At 45.9% G+C, this 25141-nt stretch overlaps 1 protein-coding gene across 1 annotated transcript in view; it reads right to left on the bottom strand.

Moving 5' to 3' along the window:
* The window catches only part of IGSF5 (immunoglobulin superfamily member 5), a 77461-nt gene that overhangs the window by 20194 nt on the left and 32126 nt on the right, over window positions 1-25141 (bottom strand). Inside the window, exons 2-4 of the mRNA XM_065875916.1 lie at window positions 18528-18603; window positions 11298-11615; window positions 5641-5940 (exon numbers count right to left, since the gene is read on the bottom strand). Coding sequence (XP_065731988.1) covers window positions 5641-5940; window positions 11298-11615; window positions 18528-18603 — 694 coding nt within the window. The remainder of the gene's footprint in view (window positions 1-5640; window positions 5941-11297; window positions 11616-18527; window positions 18604-25141) is intronic.

Below are 25141 nucleotides of genomic sequence, written 5' to 3'. Positions count from 1 at the left end.
ACAAGGAAAATAGTATTTCCCAGATGCTCTCACAGGAATGCTCAGAGTTTTAAAAGGGCACATGGAATTTCTCAGAACCAACTGGATGACTACAAAATGTCAACACCAGCATGGGCAAAGCGTGCTCCTGACTAGAAGGGACACAGGAGATCTCCGAATCCATAAAATAAATGATAACCATCGCTCACTCTCCTGTCCTGTGGGCTCTGGGACAGGGACTGTCCTAAGTGCTCTCGGTGTTTTAACCCACTTACTTCTCACAATAACAACTACCCTATAAGGTAGGGATTATTACTATCTCAGTTTCCCAGATGAGAAAACCCAGGCACAGAGAGGTTTTCACTTGCGTAAAGTCACACTGCAAGTAAGTAGGCAAGCTGGGGGTTGAGGCCAGGCTGTCTGGTGTCCAAGACTATGAATAGTAGCACCTGATGAGGCTGGGTCAGGAGGTGGGGCCTTGGAGAGTTTCCATTTCAGTAACCCCTAATCCTGACTGCTCAGTAATTTGGGAGCGTTTCTTTATTTTTTTTATTTTTTTTGCGGTACGCGGGCCTCTCCCTGTTGTGGCCTCTCCCGTTGCAGAGCACAGACTCCGGACGCGCAGGCTCAGCGGCCATGGCTCACGGACCCAGCCACTCCGCGGCATGTGGGATCTTCCCAGACCGGGGCACGAACCCGTGTCCCCTGCATCGGCAGGTGGACTCTCAACCACTGCGCCACCAGGGAAGCCCTGGGAGCTTTTTCTTTAAGTGCCAATTCCCAGACTCCACACAGACCAAGTAAGTCAGAACCTCTGGGGTGGGGCCTGAGAATCAGCAAACGTGTTAAAGCTCCCTTGACAGGAAGCCAAGGAGAGGGAACGTCTGCCCTCTGCTCCTCCCCAACTCGTTTTACGGGCAAGAAAACTGAGCCCCGAAGGCCAGTGACTTGCCCAACATCACACAGCTAGTGCCAGAGTTCCCACCAGGACGGTCACTCCCACCACTCTTGTCTGTTCTCGAAATGACCACATCCCACAAAACTCAGATCATACCAGGAATCACCACAGTCTACAAGGTGCTCACTTGTCCGAAAACTATGGCTTCACTTTCACAGTTCACAGCCTACACACTTGTAAGTATGTAGAGAAAACAATCCAGACGACCAGACAGAGGACTGAGGGACCTCAGCTCATGGCAGACATGATGGGGGCCTTCACCTTCTAGCTGTATGTACGTCTGTGATGCTTCCAGTCTGTATTACCTCTATAATGGAGAAAATAGAATTTTTTTTAAAAATTAGCCTGCGACCTTTCAATATGCTTTTCTTTAAAGAATCAATGTGTGTAATACACCCTTTTGGCTTGAACTCACTAGACTTCCTAAGCTGCCAGTATTACTCTTCTTTCAGGGACTTGAAAGGATTATTCCGGACATGAACACAAATTCCTTGCACTTTCAGGAATGAGTGGCAGGACTGATGCTTTTGTCTGGTTCCTGAAGAAGCTTGAACAAGCACAGCCTCGTGCGTCTTCAGCTCTTTGTAAACGTGGCTTTGCTTCTACAAGCCAGCTCTCCCGGCCAAGGCAGGAGCGAGGCTTTCAGATACTAAAACCTGCATAAAACACACAACAGGCAGCCAGCCACCAGCTGCTCTCGATCTGGATGAATAATTTAGAAACAAATTACCCTTCTCCAAATGAGTCCAGTAAAGTCAGACTCATTGCAACACACCCCTAAGGCTCTCCTCTGTGAAACTGTCGTGACTCCAGCTGCCATAATTAAGGCCACTCACTTCACTGGTCCCAGGCTAAGAAGAATTCAGCTGAATTAAACCCCATCACGGGAAACCAAATGTCCCTTGCCCTTCCCCTAAAAAGAGAAGCTTTGTAGGCAAGCTAATATCCAAATCCATTTCTGTGAGGCATCCTCATAGACCAGAGCTCTTCGCTGCATTATTACCTTGTTAAGGTGTGTGGTTTAAAAAATTCATTCCATTTGGTGCTAATGGAACTTTTTTCAATCTTCCCTTTCAAAGCCTGGACCATACTTTGTCATATTTAAATCGCTTAAAAGCAAGCTGGGTTGGCTCCTTGGAGAGCTGGCTGATTCCAGGCTGGAACAGGGGAAAGGGGAAGACAGTCCAGAACATCTAACTGAGCCAAGTGGAAGGAGATATGGGGATACATGTACACATATAGCTGATTCACTTTGTTATACAACAGCAACTAATACACCATTGTAAAGCCATTATGCTCCAATAAAGGTGTTAAAAAAAGAACTAAGAGGGACACATCGGAAGTACAGCAGAGCCAGCTGGAAGGGATTCCCACCGGCCGAATCTGGAGGAATCCGAGCATCGCAATGAGTAACGATGGAAATAAATCATAATGTATTGGATTAAAATGCGCCCATACTAAAACTGTAAACATTTTTTGAAAAAATAAGAAAAAGAAGAAAAGAAATGCCTCTTCTTTACAGAACAATGCCAAACTAATAAATATAGAAAAATGATGGAACCAGAAAAATCTCTCTTTTACAACCACTATAGAAATAAGTGATTCAGGCAATGACTTATCCATGAATGCAAATGTTATTATGTGATAGACAGTCAAGAAACAAGATAATCACACAGTACTTGTAGGTCAGATATTAATTATAAAGGCCAGAAAGGTACCTTTACAATGGAGAAATCTGGGGGACACCACCTTACCCAAATGATCAAACTTATTACCAATAATAGAGAAAATTGGCATCACGTGACCACATGACATTACCCATGTCTTGCCAAAAATATTTAACCTCAATCAAAGTATGTTGGGAAAATTCAGACAAATCCATATTGAAGGGTATCTTGCAAAAATGGTCTGGATCCTTCAAAGATGTTTATATCGGGAAAGACAAAAAGTGGAGGAACCGCTGGACGTTAAAGGAGACAGAAGAAGACCTGACAGCCAAAGGCAATGCATGGCCTTTAACTGGATACTGGCTTGGGGGAAAGAAATCTAGAAAGGACAGTAGGGGAAATTTGAATATGGAATCAATGTTAAATTTCCTGACTGCCAACTACATTGGGGCTATGTAGGATGTCCTTGTTCTTATGACACACATGCTGGGGTATTTAGGGGTAAAATGTCATAAAATCTCCAACTAAATCTCAAATGGTAAAGAAAGGAAGAAAGGAAGGAAGGAAGGAAGGAAGGAAGAAGGAAAGAAAGGAAGAAATTTTAAAAGGAGTGAGGGAAGGATGGAGGAAGGAAGGAAGGAAGGAAAGAAAGGAGGGAGAGAGGAAGGGAAAGAAAAGCTAAGAGAGAAGCAAACATGAGAAAATGTTAACATCTGTTGTATCTAAGTGAAGATACATTGGTATTCATTGTACTGTTCTTGCATCAACTTTTCTAAAGGTTTTTTAATTGTCCAAAATAATAAGAAAGCAAGCTAGGTCTGAATTCCAGCTTCATCTTCATATACAGTCTTGGTAGGAAATCAGCTAAAATCCTTTGAATTTAATAAGCTGAAATAAGTTAACCTCGACTTAAAACCAAAGAAAACACAGATTTCTGTGTCCTTTACCTTCAAAGACACTGATATTCACCAGAACCAGGTCAAAGCTCTGGCAGTCTGAGTCCCCATTCCTAATGGCAACAACCAGCTGGAGCCTGTACAGCTGCTCTGTGTCGATGGGGATGCTGTTTGGTTCCCAGCAGGCCCCTGCGCTCTGTCTTCTACCTGACATGTGGATTCACTCATGCTTTAATTTCTGTTGTCTGCCTGGTCTCTGGAGACATCTGAGTTGGAGACAAGGGCCAGACATCAGGAGTGCAAGCTTGTGATGGTACTGCAGTGGGGATCCATCCCTGCGGTGCAAAGCTCAGGATGACTGGCGCTAACCACAGCTTAGGCTCTAAATGGCTTTTTACAGGTTCACAGATACATCATCTGTTATGCGGTGAATTGTCTGTCCCCAAAATTCATTTGTTAAAATACTAACTCCTAGTGCCTCAGAATGTGACCTTATTTGGAAACAGTGTTGTTGCAGATGGAACTTAGTTAAGATGAGGTCATAGGGTGGCCCCTGATCCAATATGACTGGGGTCCTTATTACAAAAAGGAAATATGGACATGAGCCACACATACAGGGAGAACATCATGTGAAGATGAAGGTGGAGATCAGGTGATGCAGGGTCTACAAGCCAAGGGACACCAAAGACTGCCAGCCAACCACCAGAAGCTGGGGGAGAGGCTTGGAACAGATGGGTCTTCAGAAGGAACCAACACTGCCCACACCTTGATCTTGGACTCTTAGCCTCCACAGCTGTGAGAGAAACCATGTCTGTTGTTTAAGTCCCCAGTCTGAGGTTACAGCAGCCCCAGGACACCCACAAACCTTCCAGGGCTGCTCACAGGGGGAGGGCAGAGTGGACGGGTGAGCAGATTCTGGAGACACACTGGCGAGTCCACCTCTGCCATCTACTATCAACGTGGGCAAGTTCCAAACAATGTGTCTCTGTCACCTCATCCTTACATCAGGAATAATAACTGCATCCACTCATAAGAAAGTTGTGTAATTTGGTTAACATTTGAGAACTGCTTAAAACAGTGTCTTTAAAGAGTAGATATATGGACATGTATAACTGATTCACTTTGCTGTACAGCAGAAACTAACACAACATTTTAAATCAAGTATACTCCAATAAAATTTTTTTAAAAAATAAAGTGAAACACTGAGTTTGGGTTAAAAAAACGCATCTTTACTTAATAAGAGCTATGTAGTACTGTTTTTTATTTTTATTGTTGTTATTATTAATCTTGCTATGGCTGTAACTTTATTCCAAACTTTGGAAGATCTAAGTAGAAGTGTTTTCATAGTGGGAAGAGTTTTGGACCATGGGAGAAGTTCCTCCTGGCTTTGGGATCCCTTTGTGCCATCAGCATAAGACCTGGAATGGAGTGTAGTCCTTCTCTGGGCCTCCCTTCCTTTCCTCTTTTGTAAAATGAAGGCATGAAACTCAGCCCTGGCCCCTGTGCCTTCTAGTTGGCCCAGGTGGCCTTCGAGGTCAAGCAGGTTCAGAGGCCCCATGAAGGTTTGGTCAGTTTGGTGTTTCCCAAGGACCCTGCAACAGATTTTCTTCGGGATCTAAACTTTAAACTTATGTCATTTTGTGAAGTTAAAAAAAGAAAAAAAACATAGACCTGGTACTTTGAGATACACTGTGGATTTGCTGGGTAAAAAATTGAGCTCTCCTAATCCCACTAAGATTGGAAGGAATCCTTGAGAACGTGCATGACCTCCTCAGATACTGAAAGAGCTCACTTCCTTGGCCCAGGGGATGGGATCAGACAGGAACAATGAGTGAAAGCTAGAGAAAAACATTGAATTCAAGTATCTACATCTGAACTTGATGCTATTTTATAATTGTCAAGATTCTCAATGGTTTCCATATGTAAGTAGAAAAGAGAGAAGCACTTGAAGACAGAATTTTAAAAGTGAAATTACAAGGTCATGAAGCTGACACAAGTCACTTGTCTCCATTACCATCCCTACCTAGATCAAGATCACTGTGCGATTCTCCTGGGCATCCCTGATTCAGCAACACAACATACAAAATGTAAAGCATGCAATAATAATCCACTTTGTATAAAGCAAAAAGTCTTCACTTACCCAAGGGAGGCTGAACCACAGTAAGATTTACAGTTACGGACTCGTGGACGTGCAGCCACTTCATCTCAGCCACACACGTCACAGTGCCATTGCCCTGCGGCGTCAGAGCCAGAACGCTCACTGCACTTTGAAGGTCCTCAGGCTCCCGGACGGAGTAATAGCTCGAATGGCTCACCGGAACCCCAATCTCCCAGGAAAGACGTGGGAGTGGGGTCCAGCCCAATGCGCGGCAAGTCACATTACAAGGCTTATCCTCCATGACTACTAGACTGCCTTCAGGAATGAACAACCGCCCCATAACTAAAGAAGAAAAGAGAAATGTTTGGAAGGAATGGTCATGCTTCTCGGTGATGGATGTCTTTAAAATTTTCCTTCAGATCACATTGCATGAGCACTACCTTCCCGGGTACAAACTGACTGTGTCTGTATCTGGAAACCTTAACTCAGGTTTGATCTGTGTATTTAACTTATACCTGTCAGGTTCACAGAAGAAGGGGAGGTGGCTCACGAGAAAACAGAGATTCCAGAGAAAATGAATAAATAAAAATCAGGATCTAAGGGAATATAAATCACATGGGAAAGAGAGGGCGGATGTGCCCACCATGGAGGGCTGCACAACGTCTGCAGTGGAGTGGCAAACTTGCCCTGGGCTGCCCTAGGAGCCAAAGCACAAAGGGAAAACAACCTTTATATTCTTTTCATCGTAAGGAGAACACATCTCAAAGTTTCATGGGAAGCAAGTCTCTCCTGGCCTTTGGTCAGTCAGATTCATTTTATTTTTGAGTCACATTTTTAAGGATAATTTCCTATGATATTGCCTTAAAATATTTTTCTAGGTACAAATTAAATAAAAATCTAATCTAATCTAATTATAGAAATAACTACCTTAAATTCTGTATCAGAATATATTACTTAGATCAATTATTTTAAAGTTTTTAGTAAAGACACGCTTGCATATGCCAGGGTTCCCACTGTAAATGACCCATCTGAAAATAGCACTTGTATTGCTAATATTACTAAAATAACCTGAGGATGGGCCCCGGTAAAAACACAGCGTTAGCGAACTATATAGACAGTGAAACATTCAGATTAAAATACCCTAAAACTCCCTGCCATGTAATATAATGGAAAGAACACTGGGCTAAGAATCAAAGGATCTGTTCTCGATATTGGCTTTCCCACAAACTTGCCGTCACCATGGGTAAGTCACTGAAATGTTCAGGCTCTCTGTTTACTACCTGGTGAACAAGATGATTTAACAAGATCAGTGGTTTTCAAACATTTTGGTTTCAGTAACTTTTATACTCTTAAACACCACTGAGGACTCCAAAGACCTTGGATTTACGTGGGTTCTATCAATATTTTCCATATTTGAAATAAGAATTAAATATTTGCTTATTTTTTTCAAACCTTTGTTTTAAAATAACATCAATAACCTATTACCTGTTAATATGGATTAACATATTTTTATGAAAAATATCTTTAGTTTTAACCCAAAATAAATTAGATGACATGTGTTCTATTCATGCAAATCTCTTTAACATCTGGCTGGACTCTCATATCTGCTTCTGCCTTCATTCTGTTGTGATATATTGCCTTCTTCGGAGTATATGAAGAAAATCTGACTTCACACGGATATATGGTTGGAATGGATAAGAAGCTTTTCAGATAACCACGGATATTCTTTGATACTACTGACACACCAAAACTTGACAAGCAGTGGTTGCCTAAAGGTTAGTTACACTGTGGAAACTGAAACCGTATTAAGGAACTTTCATGCTGTTACATTAGAATCCATTGCTCTAGATGGCACTTTGAATGGACATTTTACCCTTGCATGATTTTGTATCATTATACATCAGTCATTTGGAAAACACCGGTCCACTGAGTTATGCAGACCTTCCCGATGTACAGTGGGAAAATCCCTGTACACTCATGAAAGTGAGTGAGAAAGGCAACTAAAATCTTAGTATTACCATGGAAACAGTCATGACCACAGAGACCACCCTGAAAGAATCTAGGGGTTGCCTGGGAGTTTCCAGACTAGACTGAGCTGGATCAGCTCTGAAAGCTCTTCTTACTCTGAAATGTTAATTTCCAGTTATTCCTTTCTTGAATAATGTCTTGGAGCAAGTAAAGCAGCTTAGCTATTTCAAGGATTACTGTAAACGCAGCAGTGAGAAGGGAACAGATTTGTCCCTTCAGACTACAGGATCTTGTGTTTATTCTTTTTAGTTCATTCATTGTTTCATTGATGGAGAGGTTTAAGATGACAGAAACTGGGGGTAGGGGGCTGGTATTGCTTCAGTTAGTAACAGTTGATCTTGAACTCAAGGCTTAGTGGCCTTCAAAACACAAGAGATCTAGAGTTTGGTGTGTGATTAATTGGTGTATGGGCAAAAATACAGCAATCTGAAGCATTTCCTTTTTCAGTATTTGTGATCCACCTTTTCCCACTGGCTTTCACAAAGGTCATCCAGTGGCATGACGAGCACTTTACACAGGGTGATGGCTAGAATATTCGTGTAGATTTTGGATGACTCAACATGGAGTTATGTACATTCTCTTTCTTTTTCTTGTGGATACATGGGAAGGAAAAAAACAAACTTTAGAAAATTCACTTTCAAAATAAACTGGATGCTTCCTCTTTTTTCACGGTTCTTTTCCCTCGAAGAGACCCTGTTGCCCAGAGAACTTTTGTTTCTCTAAGAGCAAAGTGCCATTCAGCCCAGTGCAACCAGGGTAAATGGATGGAGTTCTGTCTCGATCTATGGGTTCCTTCCACGTGACCTTGAGGAAGACTTTAACTTCCCTAGATTCTTGTTCTTCCATCTGTGTTAAAACCAAAAGCTACAGTAATTACCAACATTTAAAAATGCATGTTAGGGGCTTCCCTGGTGGTGCAGTGGTTGAGAGTCCGTCTGCCGATGCAGGAGACACGTGTTCGTTCCCAAGTCCGGGAAGATCCCACATGCCGCGGAGCGGCTGGGCCCGTGAGCCATGGCCGCTAAGCCTGCACGTCTGGAGCCTGTGCTCCGCAACGGGAGAGGCCACAACAGTGAGAGGCCCGCGTACCGCAAAATAAAAAAAAAAAAAAAAAAATGCATGTTAGGGGGCCTTCTCTGGTGGTGCAGTGGTTGAGAATCTGCCTGCCAATGCAGGGGACACAGGTTCGAGCCCTGGTCTGGGAAGATCCCACATGCCGCGGAGCAACTAGGCCCGTGAGCCACAACTACTAAGCCTGCGCGTCTGGAACCTATGCTCCACAACAAGAGAGGCCGCAATAGTGAGAGGCCCGTGCACCGCGATGAAGAGTGGCCCCCGCTTGCCTCAACTAGAGAAAGCCCTAGGACAGAAACGAAGACCCAACACAGCCCAAAATTAACTAATTAATTAATTTTTTTAAAAAAATGCATGTTAGGGGTATTCAGACAACTTCATAGTTGCATCTTGGGAAAGATGCTATAAAACCACATGGATTTATGAATCTGATATGCCATAAGCATAGCAATAATAAGTCATGCCTTCAACCCTGTTTCCTTGATCCAGGGGTGCCCTCCTCCTCTCTTGCTTCCCCACTTTACCCGTTATCTACAGACCTTCAAGGTCTGTAGGTCGTATAGCACCTGCTCTGTGGAGTCATCCTAGAAGCCTTCACTAAGTCTCTTATCTCCCTTCCCAATTTGAACCTTACCTTGTCTCCCTCTCTTTGCACTTGCCAGCATCTACATTGCACCACTGTTATTCATGCGCTTGCATTATCTACTCTTCTTGTAAAATTCTTGAGAGCAGGACTATGTCCTATTGCACTCACCTTGAGTGCCCCTTAAATGCCTAACACAATGGCATGCTCCGACTGGGAATGCAACAGATAATAGCAAATGACTTTATGGGCATTGCTATGAACCAGGTGCTGCTCTAAAGGCTTTATACAAACCTACTCATTTGATCCCACAACTGCCCTATGATGAGCAAACTAGGACACAAGGTCATTAAGTAACATGTCCAAGGTCACACAGTGAGTCAGTGCTAAAGCTGGAACTTGAACCTGGCAGTCAGGCTCCCACCTCTGTGCTATTTACCACTAGACCTCTCTGCCCCACCAGCTTCATTTGCAGTAACTTGAAACAGACAGGGCTTTGGAGTCTTCAAACCATCCCTAGTCATTGTTCCATCCGATCCTCATAGTAAACCTGTGATGTGGGCAGGGGAGCCTTATCCTCACTTTAAAGATAAAGAAATGGAGCCATTTCAGGAGTCACCAAGGTAGGTAACTGATGAAAACAAAACCAGAACTCATATCTTTGGTTCCTTGTCCTGTGTTCTTTCCTTTATACCACACATTATTAGAATAATAATTTGGTCATGCAAACTAAGCCAATAATCCAGGTAGCTTCACAGAATCACTTATTTAGAGAATATCATTGTGCCCCTAATTAAATCACACAAAATTAAAGACACATAAAAGTAAAGATATAACAATTTGACTAAATTAAAAAATGCAAGTAGAAATAAGTAGGCATGTAACTCCACCGAACGTTATCAAATTTGATTTGATAGCAATATGAATATAGACCAAATCATTGGAAATTTCTCCTAAACAAACTAATAAACAGGCATAAGAAAAAATTTCAAAGACACAATGTAGTCTGTTAAAAGAAATGCTGCTATAGAAATCAGGAACTCTAAAAGCTCCAATGCATCTACAAATGGTACATAATTACATTTTTAAGGAATGCAAAATGATTAAACTTTGATAAAGATGTTCTGAATCCTTGTATCTTTTTTTTTTCACTAAGTAACATAATCTTCAGCACCTGAAAATTACCTTTGATCCCGCAACTGCCCTGTGATGAAAATGAATACATGATAAAAGGAAAAATAAGTTATCCATTATTATAAATTTTGTTTACTCTTTTATTTTCTCTAAAAGACTTGGTAGGTCTTAGTGAACACACACCTTTGATTATAAGAACCACTGTGGGCAGGAAGAGTAATAGATTAGGAAAATTCAGCTGGAAAGAGGAAAAAGTTAAAGCATGATCCAAAGTTGATAAATGATGTCAGGCAAAAAAATAGAGTCAAGTATACGAAAAGCTAGAAAAAGGACAATGATCGTCAACTCTCTCTCTAAATCAAAGACAAGTGACTGCAACTGGTCCCAGAATTCCAGGATGTACTTCCAGAAAAGTTATTAGTACTGAAATTGGTCAGCTGAAAAAGTGATAAAAGCTGTCTTTAATAGTCTTAATAAGAAAAAAAGGAAAGGAAAGGGAAAGGAAGGAAAAGGAAGAGGAAAGGGAGAGAAGCAGAAAGAAAGAAAGTAGAAAGACAGTCAGTGAGGATGGGAGGAGAGAAATAAACACCTAAAAACAACAAACACTAGTCAGTTCAGAATAGCTCTAAGCAAACCAGCTGAAGGCAAGTCCACATATGAAAGAAGGAAGGAAGGCTAGGAAGAAGGGAGAGGGGGAGGGAGCATGGTGATAAGTAACAAAATATCCATCAGTTCAGAATAATTCTAAGCATAGCACCAACTGAAGTTCGACCCTATATGTCCCCATATACGACATGAACTTCAGAAGGTCCCTTCCAGCCCCCTGGCATTTAACCCAGTGAACTCCAAATGCTCCCATTGGAGTCACCTGCACACACACCTTGGACAGAAAGAAAGGCAGATCCATCCCGGTCACTGTTCTGGAGGCTGCATTTGATTTGCCCTGCATCACTGAGTTGTACGTTGTGGATTATCATCTCAGAGATGAAGTTACTGCCCTCTTCATAACTCATGGCGGTGAAGCGGTCGTTGGTGATGATGGGCTCCGTGGGCGTGATGCTCAGAACCACCGTGCCTTTCAGAGCCCACATGATGAGCTTCCAGCCCTGCGAGATGGTGCAGTTGAAGCGCGCCTCCGAGCCCTTCAGCGCCGTGACATTCTTGGGACCCTCTATGATTTCATTACTGGATCCACAAGCTAAAAGACAACCAGTTTTTCAAGGTGGTGAGGGGATGACTACAGAAGTCGACTGTACAATGTAGCACTTCTGTGTACCAGTTGTGGCCACTGGGTGACCATCCCGTGGCTCAGATTCCATGTCCTACTGGTCTCAGATTCCATGTCCTACTGGTCTCAGTACCAGGTTTCCCAGTAGCTCAGGAGCTTCCAGTGGACAGGAAGCCACACCCATGCCCTCCTTTCCATGGCCCTCTCCCCAGTCCACAGTCCACGGAACTCCCAGTGGGATTGGGACTGGAGGGAGCAGTGTCCCTCCTCCACCTCCTGCCAGATGTTACCTTAAGTATTTGACCCCAGCCTGTCCAGAGAGCGACTACTAGCCTAGCTCTGTGACTTCAGGAAAGTTTTTCAGCCTCACCATGAAGTGAGAATTTTCCTCCCAGTGAAGTGGGAAGGACATGTGATTTCCACCTCAGAGGAAATCCCAAGGCTCAAAGGGGGAAGTGGAAAGGAGCTTCTCTTTGCATAGAGAGTGGAGACCCCAGGTTGCCGTGACCATGGTCCACTGCACGTCCCCTGCACCTTAGGATGGAACTGTCACTAGTGCCACAACCCACTTCCTAAGGACGAGAAGAGATACATGGAGGAGACACAGAGAGGGAAAACACATAGAAGGATGTAGGAGAATGCGATCCCTCAAGGAGAACCCTGTGGGGATGTAAAGGATGCAAGAGAGTGGGATCCCTCAATGACAACACTGGGGGGATGCATTTGACAGCCTCGTAGAGAGTCTTAGAGCATCTAGTGTTGTGTTTAAAACTCCAGCGGGTGGGCAGGTAGTTCTAGAGCATAATACTGTGAACTCCAGAGTCCTGCCTCACTGGGAAAGTTTTCACACTTCTCCTTGACTACTCCCCTCACTGCACAACAGGGACACTAGTACTGAAACCCAACAGAATGCTACAGGGCCTTCCCAGAGACAGGCCCTCCCCTCCCCTATCCCTCTTGCCTCTTGTTTGTATAAAACCTTTAACCTCTTAGACCTTCCCTGAGTTCCAAATAGCAAATTTAACCAGAGAAGTGAGAAAATGCAGGAAAAAAGGAAAACAGTCAAACAAGACAAAATAATAATAGTTTAGCCATAAAACAAGGTCAAGGACACTTAGCTCCTCCTCCAGGGCTACAGATAATATCCTGAGCCATATTCTTGAGCTGTTTTGCAGATACTGAAACCCCCACCAGGTGAAAGAAGTTAAGCGCATGCTGACCACAAGCACATAGACTCCAGACCAGTTGGAATCAGAAGGCTGATGATGTTAACTCCTGAAATACTACCCTGTTATCTCTCCACTAACTAACCAGAAGAATGTCCATGAGCTGTTCATGAGCCCCATGACCCCCTCCCTCACACTGCTTTTTAAAGCCCTTCCCTGAAAGCTATCAGGGAGTCTGGGTCTTTAGAGCATTAGCTGCCTGTTTTCCTTGTTTGGTGCTTGGAATAAACGCTGCACCTTCCTTCACCACAACCTCATGTCAGTAGACTGGCTTGGCTGCGTGTTGCGCAAGTGGACCCAAGGTTGGTTAAAAGTACCACAGCAACTAGTTTCAGGAACCAAATGAGACGATCCACATAAAGCCCTTAACATGACCCTCAAGCACTCAGTAAGCAGTCACTACTATGTGACATACAAGACAAACCAAGAAAATCATAGAGGAAAGTAAAATGTTTCCTTCAGACTTCTCACAACATTCTACCTTTTGCTCACCAGATACACTCTGACGCTGGTTTTAACTGGAATGACATCTCCTAACTGGCCTTCCCCAAGGAGGGCATCAAGACCTCTCCAGCTCATGGGAACTCAGTCAGAAACACTCAAGATGGAGTGTGTTCTACACCTGAAGAACTCAAGAAATCTTTTGGCCATTTAGGACTGATTTTCTTATCACCCCAGAAGAGCGAATTGGTGGTCAGAGTTTTCCTAGACTTTCCCATATTTGTAATAATAATTCAAAGTAGAACTTACAGAACAATTGATAATCTCCAAGATTTCTCATCTGTTACCTCTTACATTTTAATGCTGAGGAAATCAAGACCAGCAACGCCTCAGGACCTGTGATCACAGTGGTGGGGCTGAGACGCAAACTCAGCCCTTCCCACTCTGAATTTTCCCTCTTTCCCACTCTTTGCCCTCTGATCTCACTCAGAGTTTATAGTAAAAAGACCCCCCAACAGCCCACACTCTTGGTTTCTTCTCAGTCACGCCTGCCACCATCAGTAAGACTACATGTTCCAGGGACTTCCCTGGCTGTCCAGTGGTTAAGACTTCACCTTCCAATGCAGGGTGTACAGGTTCAACCCCTAGTCGAGAGCTAAGATCTCACATGCCTCACAGCCGAAAAAACCAAAACATAAAACAGAAGCAATATTGTAACAAATTCAATAAAGACTTTAAAAATGGCCCACATCAAAAAAATCTTAAAAAAAAAAAACAAGACTACATGTTTCTATCACCTTCCAGAGTGATATGAACCCTGCAGGTCCACCAGGCAGCCCCCATCCACACTGGGTGCCCCCAGATAACTGCAGCCCCTCTTTCCTTCCAATCTTATAAGGTCAAGTTGTAAGGCAGGTTCTAAAAGAACCTGAAAGATTTCTGGGAAGGAACCTCCCCACCAGACACGCATTAACACATTGACACTCACCTGAGTACCCAGAATGCACTGCAGGGATGATGCCCACAGCAGGGCCAGGTCAATGGGAGAGAATGGGATGTACAGTGTCTCTGAGACCTGTAGGACTGGGTCAACTAGGAGATCCCAGGCTCCAAAGAGGCAGAACTGAAGGAAGGTCAGAATTAACTAGGACTAATCCTGTTTGGGGGTAAACATGATCACTATTCTTTGTTTTGCCTCTGGGCATGATAGAAAGAGAGAGAAAGTATGACCCTTAATAACCACTCAAATTGGGTATTCTCCCTTACCCTTGGGCACATCTTTCTGATCCAAGGATCCCTCTGATCTGGGATTTTTAAAAAAGGTGAAAAAGCCTGAAGAAGGGAAGGCAGAAATGATTCCCCAGGGAAGCCACAGCCTCTGTGCCAACTTGGCTCTTTCCACGAGCCCTGGATTGCATCTCAAAAAAAAAGCTCAAAGGAAAGAAACAGCCAAATCTACACCCCGAGGAAGAAAAGACGAGACGTGCCCTCATACTCCACACCGTAATAACGACATCTTTCCCACCTCGGACTCGGGTGCATGGGAGTAGGTTGAACACAGCCCACGGGTCTGGGTGCTGGGAGCACAGGGGCGGTGAGACCAGGGCTTGCCCGGCCAGCTGCTCCATCCAGGACACTCCAGCAGAATAAGCAAAGCATCTGAAACCCTGGTTCCATCGCTTCCTGGTGCCGGGTAGGATATTCACTCCAAAACACTGTTCACTCCAAGCCAGTCTTTAAATTCCCTGCAGACTGCACATGGGAGCAAGAATGCACCAGGTTCAGACCTTACTGGGCAGCTCAGGAGGTGGGAGCTTGGGAGGGACCTGGACCAAATGGAAACTCTTCCACTTTGAACTTGGCCTTGAAATTAAACAGGCGGCATCAAATCCTAGTCACTAAACTCCCCTGACGTCATTGCCTGCGATCCTTGCTGCCACCATGAGTAAACTCTCCTCCAGCTCTGCCTTGTGACTCAGAAGCTCTATTTCCGGTAACGTGAGGCCCTGGAATCTCACTGCTCTCTCACCTGCATCCTATCAGCTGTGGTGTGTGTAACTTGCCTCACACAGGACAAATATGAGAAAATTGTAAATAAGACCTTTCATCAAACAGTCCGCTTTCCCCTTTGCTCTCCCTTTCACTTTGTAGAGCAAAGGGCCAAACCAGGGGCAGAGCCACGGGAACGATGAGTGTCCCCGCACCCACCTCGGCCACCAGCTACGGTGATCACCCAACACTGGGTCCTCCCTTGCAGGAGATGATCAACTTGCAAGATGCTCATTCATGCCAACACCCTCCAATTCCACATCCAGGGCTTCAGCCCCACCCCCCCTTGCTTTCCTCCTGCCTTGCAAATCCCGCTCCACCAGGCGTCTCCGTGTAAATGGCTGGCTGCCACCCAGGACTGAGAAGGTTCTCTTCTACTCATTGTGTCCTAACAGCTGCAAAACTGAAATCACTCACACAGTAGCATGTGGGCCAGCTTCCTGGCCCCTCCCAATCCTCTGCAGATAGATCCTAAACATAAGTATCATTCTTCTGCAACTGCTTCTTCTCAGCTCCCTGGAGTAGCAGCCAGGCATCTCCCTGGCGTGTGGGGCACAGAGGGTCTGCACCCACTAACCCCTCTACTCTTCCACTTACTTCTTCTCCAGCTTCCCTCCTGCACCTGTAGACCCCTCACCTGCTCCCATCTCTTACTTAACACTGGAAATGAACAGACAAGCAGACAATTAAAAGCAGAAGGGAGAAAGGGAAATAAAGCAGAGGGCAGTAGAAGGGAAGTGCCCAGGTAAGACAGCTCCGATGGAGAAAATGGTAGTCAAAACACATCGGGGACTGGGAGCATCAGAAGGAAACTGGCAAGTGAGGGAGGGGGTCCCGAGGTGTATCAGAGCTGCCCCCCATGTCCCGCTGACCATAGCAGGAGGTGCCATCATCACCGTTGTGCCACCGCCATCACCCAAGACTGCGCTCTCCACGGGGCAGCCAGATGGGTCTTCTCAACATGCCTATGTGACCAGGTACCCTTTCCAACCTCCCACCCCAATACCCCAGACTTTGTTTAAAATATTTCCATCCTTTAGGATACAGACCAGATCACCCTTAACACTACCATACCTTAAGACCCTTCTTAGTCTCACATCAATGTCCTCTCCAACTTCATTTTGCCCCAGACTCCGCCCTCTGCCCACCAGACCATCTTCAATTTATCCAACTCACCAACTCTTTCTGGCCCCAGGGCCTTTGCACAGGCAGTGACTGCCTGAAGAACTAGTCTCACTTACTCCTCAGCTCCCAGCCAAGTTGTCTCCTCCTCAGGAAGCTTTCCCAGACCACCCTGTGCAGGTCAAATTATCCATAACAGACTTTCGGATGAGTGAAGCAATTGTCATGGTGGTGATTTTGTATTGATTTTTCTATCAATTGATGTCTAAGCTCTTTGTTAGCAGAGACTGCACCTGGGTTTGCTCATCCCAGTGCCTGCACCTAAATGGCATGTAAGAAGATCCCAGTGAATATTCACCGAGTGAACAAATAACCCATCAAGCTAGGAGCAAGGTGGACAGGCGAGGGCTGGCAGGAGTCCTTTGGGGGCACGTGGAGGTTGTCCTCAGCTATTCAAAGCCATTGGAGGTGTCTCTACCCGACACTTTCCATGATGAAGCATCCTAGGAGTTCAGGCTTTTGCAATGGACCCCATCCCCCAAAGGGCTCTAGGATTACCCATAATCCTCTCCCCTCCTGGAATAGCTATCTCCAGACCTCAACCCAAGCCATCCCTGCCTTCAAAACAGTACTTCAGGAAAAATAGCTCAGAAAAATTGTAGACGCAGAGTTCATCAGTTTCCCGCCAAGCTGTCGGAAGAGATTTTTACCGCCGTGGCTGAGACAGCCACGTTGGAGCCATATCTCTAAAATGTGTGCTGAGCCTGGTTTGCTAACCGCATGAGTCCCTACACAAGCAGGGAAAATGTTTTCCTCTCCACCCTGCAAACAAATGCATATCAAGCACCTACGAAACGCTTAGCACCACGTACTAGAAGGCATGGGCTTCCAAACATCTTTGCCCCTAAATACATGTTAACACCACAGCCTGGTTCCCTTGGCTTAATGTGTAAACACATCCAAAACCAAAATTTGTAAAACAGTCCTGACTGCACATTACACACTCTGATCATTCCTATACTATTTTATTCTGTTTTATTTTTTCAAGCTGTCGTGAATGGAGTTAAAAAAAAAGAAAAAAAACTATTATCTAGCCCTCTGAAACAGAGTTTATAGGTGTGTAAAGTATAAAGCAAGCAAAACTTATCTACGCAACTAAAAGTCAGAATAATGATCACTTTGAGGGGGGCGGCTGAAGAAAGCATTTGTGAAGTGTTCTTGGGCTCATCGTTGATACACAAAGGTGCTCAGTTTGTAAAATTTCATCAAGCTGTACCTTTACGACTTGTGCACTTTTCTGTATGTATATTATTCTTCAATACAGTGCCTTAAAATCCCTGAAGTAAGAATACCCTGAGGACTTTAAAACCCAGCTAGGAAAACAAGACAAACACACCAGACGGAAGCCATGAAATCAAGACAAGACATAGTCAAAAGAAGGCTGGCATACAAACTCCTGTTACCCTAAGCACCCGGGGCTCTGCACACTCCATCTCCTGCAACACGGAATCTGATCCAGAGACCCTGGCCTGGGGTACCTGGAATCTATTCCCACTGATACTCTGGGAAAGTTCCAGGATGAGGAGGGACTGTCGGGAGGACTGGGAAGTCTCACAGGCAATGGGCCCCTCACTCTGCCAACAATGGGAGATGTGGGGTTATCACCGAGAAAACTGCAAGGCCAGGAAGGCTTCAGGGAGGAGGTGATGCCCAAGTCAGGTCTTCCTCGAAGACCAGGTGGAAATGGAAGGGGAGAATATCCAGGCGGGGGAATGGGATGCTTCAACAAGAGCAATGAACTTGGGAAGGTACCCAAGCAGGGACCCCTGGAGGAGGACTGGTGGGCTCTTGAGCACCTGAAGGACCCTTCCGGAGTGAGGCCGGCACAGCAGGAAATGGAGGGGGTGGGGTGGAGGGGACCCAACAGGAAGAGCCGAAGGCAGAATCTGCTGGCAGCCACGCGCCCCCGTGGCCTCCTCCGAGCCCCTCCCGCCCACTCCGGGTGGATGCCCGGGAGCGTGCCAGCCAGCTCCGCGGTCCCTACCTGCCAGCCCAGCCAGGACGACCAGCGCGGCCAGGATGCCTCGGCAGCGGCCCGCATCTCGCATGCTCCTCCACACCTGGGAAAGCAAAGCGGGCAGGTCACAGCCTGTCTCCATCCAGAGGCGCATGGGGACCCTCCCAGCTCGTGTGTTTCCCTGGAGAGATAAGTCAGCCTGTCCAGTGGCACCAGCCTCATCTTGGAACTTGCTAGAAAGGCAAATTCTCGGGCCCACCTCAGACCTGCTGGATTAGAAGCTTTGGGGGGCAAGCTCAGAAATCTGCCTAAAGTTAAACATTGTACCGATTCCTGTAGGTGCTCCTGTGTGAGAATCAGTGTATCCAACGATCTTCCTCCCAAGCCCATGTACAAGTCGTGGGAAGCACGTGCTGTACCACGACCTCAATCAGGATGCTTTAATCATTGAGGAAAAAAATCCTGCCCACAGCAAGCGTACATTAGCAAAAGGGAAGACAGACCGCAAAAGGAGGGACTAGATCATAAGCTTATTAGGTGGTAAGGGGTATGGAGACAAATAGAAGAGAGCAGTGTGTGTGAGGGGGTGTGTGTTTGGTGGGCTGGCTGGTGCTTCGAATGCAGAGGTCAGAGAAAGGCTCCCAAGAAGGTGCCCAGTGAACAGGGAAGGCCGTGAGGCAACCGGCACATGGGTATGTACAGAAGAGCTTCCCAGGCAAAACAGCAGGTGCAAAGACCCTGGGGTGGGACCGTGCCTGGCACTTTTGGGGAACCGTAGAGGGGACTCTGGGGCTGGGACAGGAGAGAGGTCAGGGTAGACCAAGTAAGACCTTCCTGGCCCCTTGGTAGGACCCAGGGATCCTGTCATGTACATCTCTCAGCCCTTCCTTTGTTCTTTGATAAACCTCTTCCTCACTCTCCATCCCTGCATTTTTGTTTTTTTCCTTCTCCTTGGGACAGGCCTATCCGGGGCAGCCACCAGCGCTGCTTAGAGCACGTATGTTAAACCTCCCACTGAACATATCATGAACTGTCTACAAAAACACCGGCTCAGGCTTCCCTGGTGGCGCAATGGTTGAGAGTCCGCCTGCCGATGCAGGGGACGCGGGTTCGTGCCCCGGTCCGGGAAGATCCCACATGCCGCGGAGCAGCTGGGCCCGTGAGCCATGGCCGCTGAGCCTGCGCATCCGGAGCCTGTGCTCCGCAACGGGAGAGGCCACAACAGTGAGAGGCCCGCGTATCACACACACACACAAAAAAAAACACAGGCTCCTCAACCCAGGAAGGGGTTTCTTTATTTCACACATCCTTAGCACAGCGACCCGAGCCGCGGGGAGTTTTCACTTTGGCTTTGGCCTCCACATGGATTTCACAGCTCCGCTGGCGGGGTAACATCCCTTCCCCCCAAATCAGGAGGCAGGGTTCCCTAAGCGAGCCCGCGCGGGATTCTGCGATGAGCTGCCACACCCCGCCCCCCAGGCTCCATATCGTCGTCTCTAACAGGACATAGGCCACCACAACCCACAAGCCGAAATACAATAACTGAAATAGACACAGGTAAGAGCTGCCTCGCCTGCTCCCTCAGAGAGCACCTCATACAAGCTGCTGAATCAAATAGAGTGGGGTGTGAGGGAGCGGCGATGCCCGGCCCGTGACCCCACTTTACATGTAAGTGCAGCACGGGGAGCTCACAGCTCACGGGCAGGAACGTGGGGTTTCTGTCTCCGTTTTCTGATGTCTTTGGAAAGCAAAATTCAGCCTGTATAGTAAACCATAATTGCTCGTGTGTGTAATATAAGGGTCCCAGCATCCGTGCTGCAGGACCTTCCCACCAAGCAACTCAGCTCCTGACATCATCTAAAAAAGACTCAGTAAATCCCTACAAATACGCCTTGATACCAAGCTGTCCAGTAGCTGAACACAAACCAAACTGAAATCATGGATCCCAGATGGATCCAAGATCCCAAATTACCAAGCGCCAAATAAATCATTTACTAATTTTCAAGGTTCGAGGAACACAAGTGGACCAGTCAATCGCTCTACGAGTCACCTAGAAATCTAGGCTCAAGAGGAAGATGGAGGAGAGATTGAGCTGCCGAGTTATAAAAGTCACACGTTTTCCTGAAAGCAATAAATGTGAAGTGCGGACCCAGCATGACTGAAACTGCAGCATAAGCTTACGGTCCACTAGGAAAGGCTTCTAGTCACTGATTGTCTAGTCAGCCAGGCTGCAGACTAGCACCAGATTACTTAACTCGCTTATTCTCTGTGTGACAGAATGAGTCCATTTCTAAGAGCCCAGCAGAACCCCCCGGACGGGGGCACATGGGAACGCCCCGAGTGCTACAGGAACCCAGACGTGGATCTTGAGGGGACGGTATTTTTTGAAGGGTGTGTACAGGAAGGAACTGTCACCAAATTGATTCCAAGTTGTACCTGAACTCAGTTTGCTTTATTTAAAGGAAGGCTTTGCCAGGTAATTTGCAAGTTCATATCTCTATGGAGTAGATTTTACTTCTCATTCATTTTGTTACAGAAGACTTGGTTTATCTACTTTTAGTTGAAAAACTGCAAAGTCTTTCAAAAATCTTAAATCTTATTAAATTGCATTGAAACAGAAATAGAGTTACAGATGTAGAAAATAAACTTATGGTTACCAGGGGGGAGGGATAAATTGGGAGACTGGGATTGACATATACACACTACCATATATAAAATAGATAACTAATAGGGACCTACTGTATAGCACAGGGAACTCTACTCAATACTCTGTAATGACCTATACGGGAAAAGAATCTTAAAAAGAGTGGATATCTGTATAACAGATTCACTTTGCTGTACACCTGAAACTAACACAACATTGTAAATCAGCTACGCCCCCATGAAAATATTTTTGAAAATTGCATCAAGACAGGATTTAAATCACAACCACTTCCTACTGCCCAGGCAAGGCAGAAACACTCAGGAGACCCGTCTGCACCCACCAAGCTGGTTATCTCAGGAAGAAAGTTGACAGATGAGATCATTTCACTTATTTACCCCCACACACAAACCCTTATGTCTGCGTTTTTGGAAAAAGCTTGAAATCATAAAATCCAGAGGCTGCAGACATCCTGTTTTTAAACATCAGCATAAATCCTAAACCCCAAAACAGGTAGGACGGAGGGAATTTAAATGCACACAAGGGGCTCTCCACAAACCTCTATGTGCACATACAAAGGCACCAGGGTCCCTCCTCCACCCCAGTACCCCAACTCTGGGCGCCCCCGCATTCGGAGGTGCCTTGGCCCTGCCTGCCAGGCGTGGGTAGTCTTAGAACTTCCAGAGGTTTAGAGCAATTTCCTTTCCATCAGGCCTCTCATTGGGGAAGAATAAATGGCATTTAAAGTCTGTCCAATGAATAACGGGAGTGCCAGGAATTTTCCAGCCTTTGAATCCAGACCTTCCAAATTCCAGCGAGTCTCGGCTTTCAACACATTCGGAGAACAGCTCCCTGTGAAGCTTGATTAGAAATCATCTCAAATTCCTAAGCTCGCAGAGCAGCCCGATCTTTTAATTTTTAACTCTGTGGAATTTGGGAAACAGATACGTGTTGGATTGTCCAGCACTTCCCCCCGCCACCCCCACCCCAGACCAGCAAGCGGCCTGCCAGGGGCTGAGTACCGGCTCCCCAGGAGGAAGCGGATACCTGCGGGGAGTCCGTTGGCCACACACCAGGCCCACGCGGTGTCTCACCTGTGACAGGTGGATCTGCCCGTTGGGGCTTCAGCAAAGGTACTGCGGTCCCCAAAGGCCCCTCTCCTGCCTCTCAGCTCTCCCCACAGAAACGCAGGAACAAATCTCTCGGCCACGGAGAATCCGGACCGCTCTCACCTGTAACCAGGAAGTCGCTCACGTCACAGGCCGGGCTGTGCACCAGGGCCCTGGAGCCGCAGACTCCCCATTAATCATCAGCCAGCCCCAGGTCCGGTCAGGCTGACCACGCCCTGCCTCAGGGCCAAGGCTGCCCTCGCACTTGGCCTCCACCCACTGTTCCTGCCCCAAGCCTTTCTTGTGTCCTGCAGGAGGCCAGTGGGAGGCTGGCGGCCCCCTCCTGCCCTTGGACGTGGACGTGGCCGGCCACCGGCCAACCTTGCTCCTTGGGCTCTGGCACAGGCCCGGAGCTGGCAAAGCGGATTTCTTCTCGCAGCCCGGCCCCTCCACATCCACAAGAACAGGTTCTTTTGTGAACGAAAAAAAAAAAAAGTCCTGAGAGTGACGTCCTCTGGAACAGGGCCAGCTTTAGAAGTCAAGTCCAGTTTCCTGTGGAGCGTTTGCAGGAGAACTGCTAAGAGGTTTTCTGCAGGCATCCCAGACCCCACTCCCAGCCCCTGGCAAGCGAACTGAGGAACTTGGCTTTTCAGAGCATTGAGAATTCTTGGGAAAACCCATCCCCCTAAATCCCGAAGCAGCAGTGTACTGAATTGTCTGCTCCCTTACAGTTGTTTTTGAGTATCTGGTTGGTCTCCCCCATCACATTCTAATCCTGTCCTGGGACTCAGGGTCAAGGGCATCTGCACAGAAGAGGTGACAACAGAAGGTATGGATCATATACTTAGAGTAAGACCCTGAAGCGAATACATAGGGGAAATGCTGTGTCTTCCAGTTGAAGGCGATCAGAATATGCCACCCCAAGACATGTCACTTTGGCATAAAGATTATTTTTAAGCTGAAGACATTTTGAGAGTCAACAGATGCCAAAAAAAAAAAAAAGGAAATAAAGAAAAAAAGCTTTCTCAGAGCTTCCCTTTTCTGACTAAAAGCAGGACCTCCTGGGAAATAAGGCTGCCATAAATTCTTCCCCTAAAATACCTTTTTTCACCCCCTCCCTTTCTCCTACTAAATTAGCTACTTAAGTCTTTAACCATTCAATGAGCCAGTTACTTCCTTTGTTGGCTCCCATATGCACACAAAATAAACCTTTTTCTCCTAGTCAGCTTTCTTTTGTCAGTTTAATTCACAGGTCTCAGTAAAGGAACATAAGAGGGTAGAGGAAAAGGTTTTTTTCCCCTCCCTACCAGGCTCTGGTGCTAGGAGCTGGTCAGAAAAATGGTGAACAAGCAGATAGACTTAGAGAGTCGATATGTTTGTCAAATAATCTCACAAATATACACAGGGTTATAGCATCTTATTTAGGAGCTGTGTCCCGAAGGCCTAACATAATTCAAAACTCAAATAATTCCAGGGCAATTAGCCACAGGAATAAAAATTGAAGGCCAGGGTGACTCATGTTTGCCCTAATGTGCTTTTTAAATATTTTTTGGCTCCATTCCTTCCTGACATTTAGAATTTCATTCACCAGTTCTGCAAACTGGCCTTCGGAGCACAGTACCAGCCAGGGTTTCCAGCCCTACCCTCAGCCTCAGCAGTACTACTGGAAAATATCATTAGAGCTTCTAGAAAAATTTAAGGTATAATAACAAAGGGGAGGGGGAAAACAAACTTTACCCTCCTCAGTCTGTGGCTGGGACACTGGAAATTAAACTGACAAAGACAGATTAACAAGAGGAAAACAAGAGATTAACAAGAGTTTATTAACACATGCAGTACAAATACAGGCAGAGGAAACTCATTGCCGGGTAGCTCAAAGGGGCGGTTAGGACTTGGGCTTACCTAGTGTCTAACAAGAAAATAAATTTTAGAGAAGTGACAAGAAAAGGAAAAGGAGTTGAGGCTTTTGGGGTGGCCGACTGTGGGAAGGTGAGTACGTGGGTGAGACTAATGGAAGGTAGGTGTTGTGTTGATAAGCTTTGTTTGTGTTGATTCTGATAAAAGTCTCCAGTATTAAGATCCCTTTGCCCTTCATGGTACAAAAGAGTGGAGGGTAGAGAGTTTGGTGTCTGCTGTTTCTCACTCATCTTCAACTTAAAACAATGCATATGCCAAAGTAGAATATTTTAGGGTGGTATGTTCTGATTCCCCACAAGTGCCATAACAACTATGCATACATAATGATCAAAACCACTGTCAGCAATTCTACAGCAAATGCACGGTCTCCTCGGGGTATTCCTATCTACCAGTTACTGAGAGGTTCCCCCAGGGCAAGAGTGGAAACACTACTGACAAGTCACTGGAAATGCAGCTCAAACTGTGTGGTCCTGATGGATCTTTTTCTTTCTTTTTTTTTTTAATTTGGGAGATTTGCATTATTTCAAAGTTTGAACATAAAGAGAGATTTTACTAATATTTTTAGCCTATTTTAAAATTGTAAAATTCAAATTTACATAAAACATATTCACACTGTAATTCCTATTGCAGTAAAATCTCTGAAGGAACTCTGATGAAGGTTGGGGTGAGGAGGGAGTTTCCCTGAGGAAACTGGGTTTGAGCTCAGATTGGAGTGGGAGGATGTAAGTAGTGAATTGGGCAGGAAGGTGGAGGGCGCAGAGGACCACTCCTGGAGCAGAGTGAACAACGTGCATCTGGGCAGCAGGATGGATGGCAGGAGACTTGGTACCCTGAGGATGTTAAAGAGGCTCATGGGACCTGAATGCAGTTAGCTGGGGGGCCAAAGGGACCTGGGATGAGCCCAGAGGGGAGGCAGGGTCCAGACCAAGGGTTCAGACAAGAGGTTGGTCTTGATCTTCTAATATAGAAAGAAA

The sequence above is a fragment of the Phocoena phocoena genome, chromosome 4 (assembly GCF_963924675.1).
Source record: "Phocoena phocoena chromosome 4, mPhoPho1.1, whole genome shotgun sequence".
In the NCBI taxonomy this organism is placed as follows: domain Eukaryota; kingdom Metazoa; phylum Chordata; class Mammalia; order Artiodactyla; family Phocoenidae; genus Phocoena; species Phocoena phocoena.
This window is presented reverse-complemented; position numbering and strand designations above follow the sequence as displayed.